At 40.0% G+C, this 16,564-nt stretch overlaps 1 protein-coding gene across 1 annotated transcript in view; it reads left to right on the top strand.

Annotated features, from left to right (window-relative positions):
* Positions 1–16,564, top strand: part of LOC308703251 (E3 ubiquitin-protein ligase TRIM39-like) — a gene marked incomplete at both ends in the record, with an annotated part of 46,439 nt that overhangs the window by 20,911 nt on the left and 8,964 nt on the right. Inside the window, 4 exons of the mRNA XM_081386571.1 lie at positions 8,711–8,944; positions 9,073–9,220; positions 13,901–13,927; positions 14,024–14,562. Coding sequence (XP_081242697.1) covers positions 8,711–8,944; positions 9,073–9,220; positions 13,901–13,927; positions 14,024–14,562 — 948 coding nt within the window. The remainder of the gene's footprint in view (positions 1–8,710; positions 8,945–9,072; positions 9,221–13,900; positions 13,928–14,023; positions 14,563–16,564) is intronic.

Here is a 16,564-nt window from a genome sequence, read left to right as displayed (position 1 = left end):
CACCATCACATATGCATCAATGTGTCCCAAGATGTCACGCTTGAGGAGGTCTGTGTGGAGTGCTTCCACCTTAATATGAAATACTTGAGCAATGATGTCTGGTCTCTGATTGGTCTGTTGACCCTCAAAAAGTGATCCTGTGATTTCAGGCCAGTTCGGGTTGCAAGTGAAGGTGAGGAAGAAGTCAGGTTTTTCATTGATTCGTACCAAGGCCATGGCATCTTGGAACTCCTTGGCGTACCATCTGGGTGATGTGGGTGGCAGGATGGTTAGGTGTCCAGGAATGATCTCAGTGTGACTATTCAGGGCATCAACAATGATTTTATATTTTTCAGCCTTGATAGACTTCTGGTTGTGGTGGATCCAGTTAGGGCGGTGTGACTCAATTTTTGCCATCATATCACATACGTATTGCTGTGTCAGTCTCCCACCACGAAGCAGTAAATTGAAGTGTTGAGCAATGTCACGCACTTGAAGATGGTAACGGTAGAAGGATGTTGGTGTGATGCCTGCCAGCCCAGTGTGGTATCCTTGGGAACCCTGAGGCAGAAGAAGCACATATGACAATGGGTCATATGCTGGATGCATGGCGTCAATTGTCTGAAGCCTTCCTCCTCTGAGGTGAAGAGTGACAGCCAGTTTCCCAAACTGCTGTGTAGTTGTTACTCCTGGAGCAATGACAGCCACGACACTATTCAGTGATGGAAGATTCACAGTACCATGATGAAGGTCATGACGTTGTGTGCGAGCTGTTAGGACAATTTTCAGTTCATTGGCATTGTCATTTTGGGTCACATACTCAATGGCTGACTTAAACTGTTGCACGTATGGATTGCACATGTGAATGGCCTCTTGCGTCCTCAGTAAAAATTCTTCATTCAGATCACTGTTTGAGGCATGGGCTCGACGGTTTTCCAGCTCATGAGCAGGATCGTGGAAATAGATCTGAGCAAAGAGTGGTGTGCGACCTTGTTCAGGAAGGGGGCCGTCAATGTAATGATAAACTTTGCCTTGTATACACACACCTGGGTTGAAGCCAGGCATAGCTACCTCTTTAATACCAATACTTGCCATTGCCAGCACATTGTTGTATTGTTTTGCTTGCTTCACAAAACTTTGATCAAGGAAAAGGTCCTTAATAGCATCTGGAGGCTGTGGTGGGATTGAGCCAGGCTTGGGATTTGTGGCGTTATATGTAAGGTTAATCTTACCGGAGTTGCAGCAGAATCCTTTTCTCTCCTCTTTCCATACATAGGCACTAGAATGTGAGCATGTAGGACATTCAAACAGTGAGGTCTTGCTCAGCATGTGCCTATAATCACCATGAAGTTCCTCTTGGAAGAAGTCTGTATCGTCACACCGAGCAAGGTTGCGATGGTCTTTTCGTGCCTTTTCCAGACGGGCGAGACGCATCTTCTGATGGCACGTGGTATCCCTTGCTCGTCGTTCCTCTTGCTGCTGAGGGGTCTCCTCCTCTCTCAGAAGGTTGTGCCGTTGACAGTCATGCATCTGGCGATCCGCTCGTATCTCAGGTGTTTCCTTATCTCTCATGTTAGCATAGTGAGCAGCATCGCTTGCCAGCCGAGCACATTCTCACAGACTGACTCACACACAGACACACACACACACACACACACACACACACACACACACACACACACACACACACACACACACACACACTGCAACGCCACAAACATGTAAGTAACCATGTTTACTCTAATGCCTGATCTCTGATCAGTGATTTCTGATGTGTAATTGTAACAGATGTTCTCTCAAAATCATTCAATATTGTTTATGCATCAGTAAATCAAGCCAGTGACTAAATTATAATTATAATAAATTATCAACTTTACATTGTTTCTCTTAGTAGCATGAAAACAATGTTATTTAAAGTGATTAAATCATATACAGAAAGCGATCAAAGAACACTCCCTTTATAATCACTGGAGCTGTCAATCAAACAGTGTTTATCTGGACACTTGCCAAAACTCCCTGTAATCAATGACACTGTTACACTGCACAACCAAACTCTTACATTGTGTTTGCATTGTTATTTTGAAAGCATTCGTGAGAGAGCAGAAATCATGTTGCAATGATGAGAGTTCAGTTTACTCTCATTCGGGGCGGGGAAGTTACATTAGCCAATCACAGCAGTGGGCGTTTACACTGAAGTCTCACAGCCAATCACAGCAGTGGGAGTTTACAAAGTTTACATTATTCGAATATAGTCTATTAATGTATTAAACTACAGTTTATTAACTGTTAATTAACTATAAACTAATAGTTTGTAAATTATTTGTAAATACTTTATTACTGTATACTTATAAATTGTTACCGATTTTACTTATAACAAAAAAATGTATATGTGATAGATAAAATGTGTACAAGTGCAAAAACCCTGTATATTCAGGCCTTTAAAAATCAATCATTGACAAAACATCAACTATAATCAGATATTTGTGAGACATATATATTTGTGTGATTTGGTTAAAAAATTATATTTCATCACGGCTAGATTTGAATGGACAATTTATTATGAATCTATATATTTCTAATAAACACAATGATTTGTTTGCTTTTCTCTTTCATTTATACTTTGCTTTTGCTTTTCAAATATACTATGAAATTGACATATGATTTAACATTATATATGGTTAAATTTTACATAATACGCTACACTTCCTGTAAAGGTGTTTCAACATGTTATTTTGTAAGGAAATCTCAGAAGCCATTTTCTCTCTCTCCTCTCCAGCTGTAAACATTGAATTACTTGTGAAATATTGATGTTCTTGTTTTATATTGTAATAACTGCATCATCTGAATAAAGACAAGTGTTCAATTCTATAACTGATATTGAGTACAATCTAAACAGCTTGATAATTATTATGCAAATACACATTGGAGAATGATTTAAGTTCATGATAAACATTACAACAGACAGACAGAATATAATTTAAACATGGAGGATCTTTATTGCTGAATTACAATAATTGTGAATGAAAATAATGAATTATTATTCAGTGCAGATGATCCTTAAATCTAGTACATATTCTTCAAGAGAAGCGAGAGCATTAGAAGGCTTCACAATGACAGTGTTTTTTTTTTCTTTTTTTTTTCACAATATCATCAGTTTGTCACTTAATTAAAAAAAACTATGATCTCAGTTTGTCACTTTCATCTTTCACATCCATCAAGTCTAAAAATTGTCAGAAATTGTCTAAAATCTATTCTATTGGCAAATGTAAAGCAAAAAGAAATGGAAGGGAACTAGAAAGAAAGAAACAGAAGTAGCCTATTTGTTTTTACATGTTCAAGGTCAATTCTGTCATGTTTATATGATCAAATATAGTAGATATTACAGTATAACTGCTCGTCAAGACCAAGAAACATCATTATTAGTGTCATTTCCCCCATAAGAGCTAATCCAGATTCACTGAATTCAGAGTTACTGAACTGAATCTGTTCAATAGCAGATTCTGCATGATATTGTGAGTCAATCTACTCTGTCAACTTATAACAGTAATGAAAAACATGCTTTTGTATATAATGTATAGCATAGGCTACATTCATACATTTATACTTGTTTTATAGCCTTTAATTTGTACATTGATTGAAGGAGAACATGGGCAGGATGAGGATTAATATGTTTCTTTCTTAATAAAACAAGAAATAAATGTCAGATAATCAAAATAGCAGCCCTTCATTAATATATCAGTGTTAATAAGCCAGCGTTTACAAGAGTTTTACACAGATGAGAAATAAAACTGTAGAAAAGTGACTTTAAAAGCAACTCTTGTAACAGTTTCTGACAGCAGACAAATGTCATGAAAAAGTTAAATAGATTAAAGGATGAAACATACCTGATGGAATAATATCATCTTCATCATCATCATTATTGCTCTGTTCTTCCTCAGCTGTGTTTTCTCTCCTCATCTTCATCATCTTCAGTGGTGTCAATTTATATAACAACTGTTCCTCTGAAGGAGACTATATTAAAGAATAAAAGACTTTTGTCAGACTGGATGTTCGAAAACTAAGAAACAACATTTTTTAAATGACATAAAACACACGTCACCCCCCACATTGAATTTGTGTCACAAGAATGTTGTGTTATTTGTATATATGGTATTATTTGATGTTTGCATGTGTGAACTAGTATTTACTTGTATTTTATAAGGTGTTTTATTACATTAAGGTGTTTTAATGAGTGTGTATTGCAGGGAATTAAGCTGCATTTTCTAAATTCTGATTGGCAGTTGAGAGTTTGAGAGTTACCATGACGACTGCATCCTCAGACAACACAGAGCAGCGCTTCAATAACACTCGTTTCTCTCACGCTCATTTAAAGCTAAAGGTTAGTAAATCATCACATTTCAGAGGAAAAAACTGTTACTCAAATGCTTTAACGTCTAACTATTGCATTTTAAGTGAATGTTCATTTTATTAATCATTTTAGTATAGTTATGTCATAGAGAAGTCTGATAGTGTATCGTTTAACTTACCTGAGATCAGTCTGCTGTGTGAAAGAGTCTGAAACATTTATTTATATGTATATTTATGGATGATAACACTTTTAGTTACACACTAGTCCAATTCTCATTGTTAAATATGCATTAGCATGTATATTACTAGGATATTGTTTTTTTATTAGGACTTATAAAGTACATAATAATGCCTTTATTATGGAAGACCATATTCTACATCCCATAATCCTACCCAATACCTTACTAACTATTAATAAGCAGTAATTAGGAGTTTGTTGAGGCGAAAGTCATAGTTAATAGTTAGTTAAAAGTGAGAAGTCTTGTAAACTGGTCTAACTTGTGCATTTCCCCTTCAAAAACCTGAAATTCAAATAAATCCTCGTCCATAAAGCCATCAAAACAAGATCATTTTATGTTTGGAGCTGAAATAATACAACGCCACACATAACCGGAGCTGAACTGGAAAGAGAGTTCACACAGTCCCAAACACTTTTCCTTTACTATTGCTGTATGAGCCGTGGATCTCAGATACAGTGAGATATGTGTGATTTATGTCACTTGGAGAAGGAATATTTTCTCAGCTACATTTGAAGGGCCGTCAGTGGAGAAATACATAATATTCTTTGAGTATTAGTATTATCAAAACTGCTCTCTTACTTCTCTTCATTGTTTGTCAGTCATGACGTCCTCCGCTGATCACAGGACTCACAACACTGTTCCTATAGAGGAGGAGAGTCGAGAGAAGAAGGTAAAGAGACACAAACTAAACTCCTTAAACACAGTTTGAAATGCAGGTTTCCTATGTTGATGTTGGTGCAGGTCATTCTGAAGGGCTCGTAACTTTTATTTCAGCCAGTTTAATTGGACAAGCGGTGCAAGATGAGTCTTGAAATTGTGTTTTGCAGAAAAGATTATACATCTTAAATTTGTTTATATGCCAAAAGTTAATTTTGTCAACTTTCAAGAGGACACAGCTTAGAGACATGAACTACAAGCCACCAAACTACATTTTTGAAGTCATTAAATGGTTTAAAAATAATTATTCAAATGACTAATATGGAATGAATATGAAATTAATATGGAAATCTATACCTGTGTGTTTCTCTGTGTGTCTCATCAGCTGGATCAGACACTGATAGACGTTCATCAGATGATCCAGGACAGAATGGAGAAGATTCAAGAGATCCAGAACTCAATAGAGCTGAGAAAAGTGAGTGGAAGTAAAAATGCTAAATTTATATTGCATTATAACATTTCAATCTGCTTAATAAAGGTGCTCAATTAAATAAATTGACATGATACCAGTAGATGAGGAGAGATTTTCAAAAAAAAAATGTTTTATACTATTTCTTTAAACATGTAAATTACATAATAACCCTTAAAGGGATACTTCACTGATTAGCATTAAGCTTTGTATCAGTAGACACCCGGTAGTATTTTCGAGTGACCGTGCTTCCCTCCCTCATGTCCCCCTGAGACCAGAGATTTCTGTATTGTGTGTCTGGAAAAAAAACCTCAGATGACACTAAAATCATCATTTTGCATCATCTGAGGCTTTTTTTGTCCAGAGGCGAGAGACTACAGCCAGTAGGAGGAGCTCGTTCCGCATGTTTTCAACCCACCCAAAGAGGGATCTCACTCACAGAATGTACAAATATTGTCAGCCATCTTTTTTTTTAAGCTAAGCTAACAGTCTCTTGCTCTGTGGAGAAAGCTGAGTAGGGTGTCCATACCTCTTCCCGGACATATCCGGCCGTGATTTTGAGATTGCCCAAAATGTCCGGGATTTGGCTTTTGCTTTTTACAGTCACCATTCATTATGTTTACATGAACACCTTTTGTTTCAATCGGACTGAATTCATTCCGATTGGTGAATCTGAATGTAGTGTTTACATGAACGCTAAACAAGTGATCGGTTGATGTGCGTTTTAGCATTGCTAAGAAAATTCCTGTGTTTTCGTCTCGATCGGGATCCGTGTGAAACAGAATGCATGACCTGCAAAGCTGGCACGTACGTGTCAGTGTCAAATAATGTAATAATGTAAACATAATGAATGCCAACTGTAGAAAGCAAAAGCCAAATCCCGGAAGTTGATATGGCAGAAGGGGATTTTGAAGATCTGGAGCCTCATTTATGTGTTTGTTGGAGGAGTATAAATGACGGAGTATGTTTTTATGTTTCCACTGTTTCGATCGCGCCCGTGCCTCTCTCTCTCTCTGACATACACACACACATTCCAGCATTGCAATCTTGACATCGCAGCTTGTTATTATGCAGCGTTCACACCAAACGCGAATAGAGCGTCTATCGCGTCTAGTTCGACACTTGAACATTTGAATCCATTTGCGCGTCCAAGGCGAATAGGACGCGCGTATAAAGCGAACGTTTGAAGCGAAATAGACGGTTGAACAGTCACAGTGTATTGCATTTCACGCATCGCCTGTGACGCTTGCGTATGAAAGGGAGCGCGCCGATCGTTGCTCGCGTTGACTATGTAACGGCCCTAACAGTTACAAGGACATTTTACTTGGGAATGTAACGTTAGTAACAAGAAATGTTTAAATTATGAGCCATTTTCCCTTTTCTTTTGGCAGTTTGTAATGTAACTGATTGTTACTGCTGGTTGCCAAGGTAACATAAGCCGCTTTCCGACCAAGTAGATCTAGGAACTTAGTTCTAGGAACTGTCCACTTCTAAACAGTTCTAAGAACTACTCTCCCCCAAACTCGGTTTTGCTGTTTGCGTTCGCACTGGCCAAGTGTCCATAGGAACTGGTAGGAGGGGTAAGGGAGTGACGCAAGCACGGTGACTTTTATTTTGACGGCGCGACAGACCTTTATTTTGGCAACGCTGAGAACGCCAGAGCAAACAATGCTCGCAATCTCTGTGTTTATTAGTTATAGATCTGTCTAACAGTACTGTTTAATATCTTATTAGATAGAACTGTTATAGAAAGTAGACAGTATATGAAAAAAGGTTATTAGCCTACATAATCATGTTTGGCTTGGTCCCCTCAAAGTTGCGTTGGATTTTCTCTTCAGCATTTAAGGTTTAGAGACCCATCTATCACTGTTTTCCATGTTTGTATAGTTAGTTTATGGAGTAAATATATAGGCTATAATGTGTTTACATTCTAGCTGTTTTTAAAATGGTGGTGCTGGTGTTCCGCGTGCGTTCGGTCAATCAGCGTACACTAACGTCACGGATAGTTCCTATAGTGCTGGTTTAGACCCTACTCTGAAGTAGGACCTAAATTAGTTCCTCCAAATGGAGTTCCTAGAACTAAAATCGTTCCTAGTTCCTGCGGTGCGAACACGCCGACATCCGGGTACTATAGCCAATAGTTCTAGGAACTGTGAAAAGGTTCCTCCGGTCGGAAAGCGGCTATAGAGTCTTAGACCTAAGTTAGCCTGGGGGTAAGGTGTGTAATTTTTTTGGTCTAAATTAAGTCAGTCTTTATTTTTGTGAAACAGTCTAACTTGCATTAGACTGTCTATGAGCAAATTTTAGACTTGTCTGACACTATAGACCGATCTAAAATAGCTTTGTGAAACCGGCCCCTGGAAGAGCACTTACAACGCATGTGTGATTTATAAAAACAAACTTAATGGGAAAATGTGCGCACCAGCCCGCAAACTCTGACCCATGCGTACGAACATTTTGGAGATGGAGCAGTTTGGCGACACCGATGGTGAGCTGGAGATAAATGTCTTTTTGGTCACTTTTAGACAGAAAATCTAAAGAAAATTATACATATACAGAAATATAATACAAATAAAAATTTCACTCACCAAGCCTGTCACTTGAAGCAAATATCCATCCATTCTTAAATGTCCGTACCAGCGCGATGGGCCGTTTAGTGAAACTGAAGCATATTTATCTAATGGCAGATGAAGTAAAACCGTAAGCCTTCATTATGAGTCCTAATCATTAATACAGTGCATGTTCACAATAACACAGTTAAATAAATAAAAGATTGAAACACTTAAATTACATGAAATCATTACTGAGAAGTTACGACATTTTTTCTATTCAATAAATATAAATATTTGTAGTGGGTGCAATGCTTTTGAACACTTTTCCTGTGACATGTTTTAACTATAGAGAGAATTGTTTATCATGATAAAAGCAGATTGTCTGAGAACATATTTTCGTGCCTGAAAATATTTTATTTATATTATATATTTATATATTATATTTAATCTGCTTATTTATTTTATAGAGAAAAACAGATAAAGAGAGATCCTCCAGTGTTGAGCTCTTCTCTGATCTGATCCGCTCCATTGAGAGATGTCAGTCTGATCAGCTGAAGATGATGGAGGAACAGCAGAAAGCAGCAGAGAAACAGGCTGAAGATCTCATTAAAGAGCTGCATCAGGAAATCACTGAGCTGAAGAGGAGAAACACTGAGCTGGAGCAGCTCTCACACACTGACGATCATCTAGATCTCATACAGGTCTGTCAACATCTGTCATTATGTACAATATTACAGGACCGGTCTTTCGAAATTAAACAGAACGAAACAGTAATAATGTCAAATTTGAAAAAATAACAATAATAAAATAATTGTCTCTCCTGCTGTAGATGAGCTCATCCCTGGACAGTCGTCCACATACCAAGAACTGGACTGAGATCAGGATTGACTCTGATGTGAATGTGAACTCTCTGTATAGAGCCCTGACTCAACTGAAGAAAACTCAAGAGACACTGAATGAAAAACTCAATCAAACTGGTATGTGAATTTTAAATACAGTCAAGATAAAGTTCAGAGGAAGGAAGAAGGCTGGGTCAGCTTACTGAGGCTTGTGCTTTTTATTATTTCCACAAATGAAACAAAAACAAAACTTGTGCTCTCTGCGCTCTCAACAAACTTGTGAACAAAGAGACAGCAGTTTCTCAAGCAGTATCACAAGTTCAAACAGCACTAGTCCTCAGTCCAGGTTCTCTCATTACTTCCCGTTTCCCTTTGGCTCTTATCCAGTCTCTCCGCACTCATTTTGCACTTGAACTACTTACTCACTGCTCATCTCCCGACTCTCTCTCCCGCTGCAGACCTCACTGAACCACGCGCCCCTCGCCACATACCCCCACTGCCCGACTCAGGCCCCACATTCCTGGATAGGAATCTGTACCCCCGGCCTGTGGACCACCCTGAATTTAAAGGGCTGTAATGCCAGACACCAACGCGTGATCCATGCGTTGGTATCCTTCATGCGGTAGAGCCACTGCAAGGGTGCATGGTCCAAACAGAGGGAGAATTCCATCCCAGGAGATAATAGCGGAGGGCCATCTATGGGCCATCTAATTGTTAAAGCTGTACTTCGTCTCTCTCTCTTTGAGAGCTTGTTACTGATGTACAGCACCGGCCTCTCCCTCTATCTTCTGCGACAGGACCGCTCTAAGCCCTCTGTCCGACGAGTCAGTCTGCAACAAAAAAGGGAGAGAAAAATCAGGAGAATGTAATAGCGGCCCGCCACACAGAGCAGCCTTTACTTGGTTGAAAGCCTGCTGACAGTGATCCGTCCACTGGAGCAGATCTGGTGCTTCCTTTTATTCAAGTCAGTCAACAGCTGGTGAGGTCTGAATAATTAGGCACAAACCTTCTGTAATAACCCACCAGCCCCAGGAACTGCCTTACCTCCTGTTTGGTCTTGGGTCTCGGGCAGGTTGCAACTGCTGCAGTCTTACTAAATTGGGGACACACCTGTCCATGACCCAAGTGGGAGCCCAGATACCTGACCTCCACACAGCTAACCACACACTTCTTCTGGTGGACCATCAGGCCGGCCACCCTTAGCGTTCTCAGGACAGCACGCAGATGTTCCATATGACTAATTACTGTAGGATTCTTCTATTACTCCCATGTCTAGAATCGCCTCTAATTCAGGCTGAACGACCTTTTTTTGTGTATTCAGGTAGACGATATGGCCGGCTGCGTACCACCACGTCCGGCTCAATCTCAATATGGTGCTGAATCAGGTTCATTTGACGAGAACACGACTGCAATTTCTACTTGCAACCTGGCTACATCAGTGAGCTGCGAGGGCGAGAGGTAGAGGTCTTCACAGTGAACCCGAGACCCGTCGACCCGGGACCCGTACGGGTTCGGGTCTATATTTTAAATGATCAGCCGGGTCCGGGTCGGGTCCGAATTTATTACTTCTTGTCCCGGGTCTGTTTAAAATTGTGTGTAATACCCGTGCGATCGGAGTCATCAGATCAGACTCGGAGAAAACCAGACCGTGATTAGACGCTGCTTGTGTTTTTTTTTTGTGTGTTTTTTTTGTAACTTGCAACTTGTGAAATTAAGAAACTCAAAATAAATTGCGTTAAAAAGCATATTTTAGGTAGATCCAGCTAGTGCGCACGTGCAGTCTCAAGCGCGTGTCATGTTTCTATGGCAACCAGTTACCAAAGCTTCACTGAGGGAGCGCCAAACCGCGCTTTAGATTTTACAATATAATTTAACCGTCTTGTTTAATCTTAACGTATTAGTGGTCAGATACAGACTCGATGCAGAGCAGAGAGCACGGAGATGATAGCAAATAAATAACGTCAGCGGCCATGGCACTGAACGAGCAATCGTTATTATTGTTCAAAAGGGCAAACAGTCAAAGTTATTATGCGAGTTAACCCGAGTCAGAATGTAAGTTACATGTGCTCACCGTGACATCAAGTGGATTTTTGAAGCTGAAATAATGAGTGGATTAAGCTTGGACTTGAAATAACAAGAGGAATAACATGGATAACTTTCTTGTCGGAGGATTGTAATGAATGATCACAGCCAGTCAGGTAACGTTAACGTTACAAGGAAGGGAGAGGAGACTATACTACGCTACCACAGCTCCTTAAAATAGGTAAGACAAAAAGTTGTATTTTTCGCAAAGGGTTTATTGACTTGTAATATCAGTTTAAGGTGGAATATGTGACAATCAGGTCCAGTCGGGTCTGAGATTGGATTTTGGTGATCACTTCTGGCTTGAGATCTTCATCCCCGCCATCGCTGGCATCACTGACTCGGCCTCACTCCATTTTTTAAGGAGGCTGAGGTGATATATTTGACGTGCCCTGCTCCTGTCTGTTCAACTTACCTCATAATTGAGACTGGGGTTAGAGTTAGGGTGTTCCTCACCGTGTGACCTCAAAGGGTCCTTGACACTTGACGAGTAATTTCGAACTAGACGTAGGGAGCAATACAAGTACTTTATATCCCGGTGAAAATTCATGCTGTCTGGTTCCCAGCCGACACTGTTTGTCCTGGGTCTGTAACAAATTCTCCATAGAGAGCTGCCCCAAAGTGTGGTGTTTTAATCTCAGGTCCAGCATTTACTGAATTTCGTTTCTGCTAGCGGAAGGTCCGTCCTTCCAAGTTTCTCTCAGGACGTCCAGCAAGCTTACAGGACCTTGCCTGTGAACAAGAGGGGCTCCAGCCATTTGTCCCAATTTTTGGCGTCTTCATGAACAAACTTTTGAATCATGGTTTTCAATGTGCAGTTAAATCGTTCCTCCAGACTGTCTGTTTGTGGGCTGCGGAGTGCAACTGTCTCTGTGTGTCGTGTTATTGTGTTGTCCATACCAATTCTCTTGAAGGGGACCTGCAATAGAGGAAGAGGGCACAAAGGCGCTTATAGAGAGGCACCACTTGCACACTTTCTCGTGAAAAATTGGGTTGTGAGATGATTTAGTGTCATTGACTGCCCTAAATGTCCTGCCATAGGATTACAGTAAGCCACCTGGAAAAGCATTTCTCAACGGTATTCGGATACTAAAAATTGGGTTGTGTCTTGCTTTGTCTGAGCCTCTTGGGTCACTCGATACAACCTATATTTTAAAAAAGCGAAATATGGAGGAGAGCGGCCGATCTGGTTGGAGAAGCTGACCATCGATAGAACAGACCTGTTCAAATGCATTTTTAATGTCTCATCCTGAGACTGATCCAGGGGAAAATCATCGCACTCTATGAGGATTAGCTTCTCAATAGTGCTCTGTTCCCCTGACTCAGGTCCCGTCTGTCCCGCAGCTTCTCCCAACTGAGCGACCGCCCTCCTTTCCCACTCTCTGTTCTCATCTGCACACTAAATACCCCAATAAATGACTAAATCAGCAAATGTCTGAGGCGCGGGTTAACTGCGCCCTCTACAGTATTCTTTTGTCCCTGAAATTGAACAACAGCAGACATTATTGGATATTTCACCACATCCCTGTGCACACACCGCACCTGAACCATGCAGCTCTTATCCAATGCCTCAGATTGAATCAGGCTTTAATGGATCGAGGTTAGGTTACATCCGGATTCTGCCATATATTGATTAGTACCCCTCTTAATACTCACGGGTATTTGTAACAACCCAGCTTGATCTGGGGCAGCCTGCGGTGTGTCCAGGACTCGAATCAGGATCCCCACCTCCATTACTGGACACCTGTCAATACAATATCCCGGGTCCCCTTAACACCAACAGGACGGGCTAGACCTCCCTGCCGCCGTAGTGGCAGAAAGTGGAGAAATTGATGTGGAGAGAGTGGAGGAATGGAAGCTGACGCTTTCCCAGCACTACCCCCCCCCCCCCCCCCCGCCCCCCTCGGTGGTAAAATCTGGCCAGCTGGAGGTTCATGAGTCTGACCACCCAACCCTTTGGGATGGGGCTCGAGGAGGGACATTCCAACGTGACCTAGGGAAAGGGGGAGAGAGAGAGAGAGAGAGAGAGAGAGAGAGAGAGAGAGAGAGAGAGAGAGAGAGAGAGAGAGAGAGAGAGAGAGAGAGAGAGAGAGAGGATTCACCAACCCAGGGGCACGCCACCATCTGGTCCTCCTCAGTCCAGTATCTCTCATTTACTTCCCGTTTCCCAGTGGCTCTTATCCGGTCTCTCCATACCAATTACGGCAACAAGACACAGGTGTTCGTCATTTTGCAATTGACCAGGTTGCCACTACTCTCCCGACTCTCTCTCCCGCTCCAGACTTCGCCACAACAGTGTATAGATTTTTTTTTTTTTTGTCAGTAACTAAGAAAATTTTATTTTCAAGGATTATTCTGGGTTAAATCTATGTCATGCTGGTGATCATCAGAAACTATATTTAGTCTCAGTTTGTAAAGGATCTCACTGTTTCAAAAATACGGAATGTGTAACTATCTGTATACAAACTATAATGACACATATTACTGAATTGTTAATAGTAGAGCTTTGATAAAAAAATACAAGCTTCAAATTTCTTCACTTAAATCCTCATTATGTTTTTCCCATAGACCTCTATTGTAAGTATATTTACTGTAAACACATTCTGCATTTAGTTTTACAAACGAAGGGGCGAGCAACATTTACATGCCACTGATGCTGCCAGTAGAGAAACTCACTGTTAACCTGAAACTATTGCTATAAATAATTAATCATTATATTGTCATCTGTGTCCACAGGGTTGAAGTTTGTGCAGAAGTTTGCAGGTACAGTGTGATTGATGCAATTTTCCTCAATACACTCACAATACTTTAATCAGTATTATATACTGTACATCTTCTGAAATGTCTGATCTCTCTCAGTGGATGTGACTCTGGATCCTGATACAGCGAATCCATATCTCATCCTGTCTGATGATGGAAAACAAGTCAGTGATGGAGACACTGAGCAGGACGTCCCAGAAAACCCAAAGATATTTGATGAGGATTGTTTTGTTCTGGCAAAGCAGGGATTCAGTTCAGGGAGATTTTACTATGAGGTGCAGGTGAAGGGAAAGACTGAGTGGAGTTTAGGAGTGATCAGAGAATCCATTAAGAGGATGGGGGAGACTGACAGTTTCCTGAGTCCTGAGAATGGATTCTGGATTCTGATGCAGATTAATGACGAGGATCTAAATATAGTTTGTGATAATCCACCGGTTGTGTTCCCTCAGAGAGTGAAACCTGAGAAGGTTGGTGTGTTTGTGGATTATGAGGAGGGTCTGGTCTCTTTTTATGACGTGGAGTCCAGATCTCATATCTACTCTTTCACTGGTCAGACTTTCACTGACAAACTCTATCCATTCTTCAGCCCAGGCCGTAATGATGAAGGTAAAAACTCAAACCCACTGATCATCACTCCAGTCAGATAAAAAAAAAAAAAAAAAAAAAAAACCTGAAATCTGTAAAGATTAACCATGGATGTGCTGTTTAAAAAATAAAAGTATATTTTACTTACAATTATAAAGAAAATGTAAATGTGTACAAGAGCAAACTAAACCAAGACCTATAATAAAATATTATAGTTATATACACATTTGAATGGCCGATTTGTTATGAGTCTATATTTCTAGTCAAGACAATGACTGCCTTGCTTTTCTCAGTCATTATTACTTTGCTTTTTTATCTACTATAACAATTTTATATGATTAAATATATATGTTGAATTTCTACACAATATGCTAAATTTCCAGAGTGTTTCTCCATGTTATTTTGTAAGGAAATCCCTGAAGCCATTTTCTCTCTCTCCTCTCAAACTTTGGTTTATATTTTAATGACTACTGCATCATCTGAAAGTGTTCAATTCTATAACTGATATGTCTTGTAAACCAAAAAACTTTCTAGTTATTATGCAAATACACATTGGAGAACAATGAATATCTGCTCACATAAACATTACAACAGACAGACAGGATAAAATTTAAACATGGAGGATCTTGTTGAATTACATCAGTGGTTCTCAACTCCAGTCCTCGGGACCCACTGCTCTGCACATTTTGTATGTCTCCCTTATTTAACACACCTGAACCAGATCATCAGCTCATAGGAGAGACTCCATGAACTGAACTGAGTGTGTCAGATAAGAGAGACATACAAAATGTGCAGAGCAGTGAGTCACGAGGACTGGAATTGAGAACCACTGAATTACATTAACTGTGAATGAAAATACAGAATTATTATTCAATGCAGATGATCCTTTAATCTAGTACATATTCTTCAAGAGAAGCGAGAGCATTAGAAGGCTTCACAATGACAGTGTTTTAAATCCAGCTTTTTACTCTTTAAATATCATATTTAATGCAGTACAATTTATGTTTTGAAGCATATCTAAATGCATGAACACGTCACAGCTGAAATTAAACTGCTGTTAAACACGGAAAGTCTTACCCATACGGGATCTTTCTGACGCTCTGCATTCCCAATCCCTCTATACGGAACAAAACGTTCCTCAACACTTGTGACAGCGGGTTCTGGAACGTGATCTTGACCATCAACTCTTTACCCACCACAGCGTCCTCTAGAGGCTGAAACATACAAACACAATCAACAGATGGAGAGATTATTTTTGTGATGAACTGAATCCAGATACGACATCTTTAGATGTTTCACCAGGTTGAGCATCAACACTAAACACAATGGATTCCCACACGTGAAGTAACTGACTGTATCATGCAAGTTTGAATGTGCAAAATAGAGAATGAAATTAGAAATCTAAGATAAATTGAGTCTCTTCCTCACTTATAGTCTTTGAAATGTGTGAGGGAAACCGGAGCATCCAGAGGAAACCCACGCTGACACGAGGAGATGTTTCTTGTTTCTTGAGCACTAAATCAGCATATTAGCAAGAGTTCTGAAGGATCTTGTGACACTGAAGACTGGAGTATGTAAGGCTGGACGCTAAATCTCTGATAGGAGAGCATAGGATTTGAACTGAACGCTCAGATAACATCAGTTTGTCTAAATAATGATCCAGAGCCTGTGTGACTCACCAAGCAGAGTGTGACTAACTCAGAGGTTTAGAGTTGAACAGTCAAGGGTCTAAAAATGTGTAGTTTTAGTTCACTACCACAGTGATTAATGAATGAACCTAAGTTATCACTTTAGCTTCTTAAGGTCCACACTGAGTCCGAAATTTTTGTATGCATTTTTTTCGTTTTCGTCATCCTTAAAATTTGTCAACAACAGAAACCTTGCACACTGAGTCTGATGCGTATTAATTCATCAGTTGCGAAAAAATTCACAAAACAATACAAAATTGAGTCTCCAAGCAGTGAGGATGATTTTGTTGTCCTCTCTCTTCTTAAAAAGAGAAAGAGAAAAAGAAAGAGGAAATTTGGGTCCATCCAATCCTGAGATTGCGTAGAG

The sequence above is a fragment of the Scardinius erythrophthalmus genome (genome assembly GCF_964197995.2).
Source record: "Scardinius erythrophthalmus genome assembly, chromosome: 15".
NCBI classification, from domain to species: Eukaryota; Metazoa; Chordata; class Actinopteri; order Cypriniformes; family Leuciscidae; genus Scardinius; species Scardinius erythrophthalmus.
The sequence above is the reverse complement of the archived record's forward strand: the minus strand, read 5'-3'. Positions and strand labels throughout refer to the sequence as shown.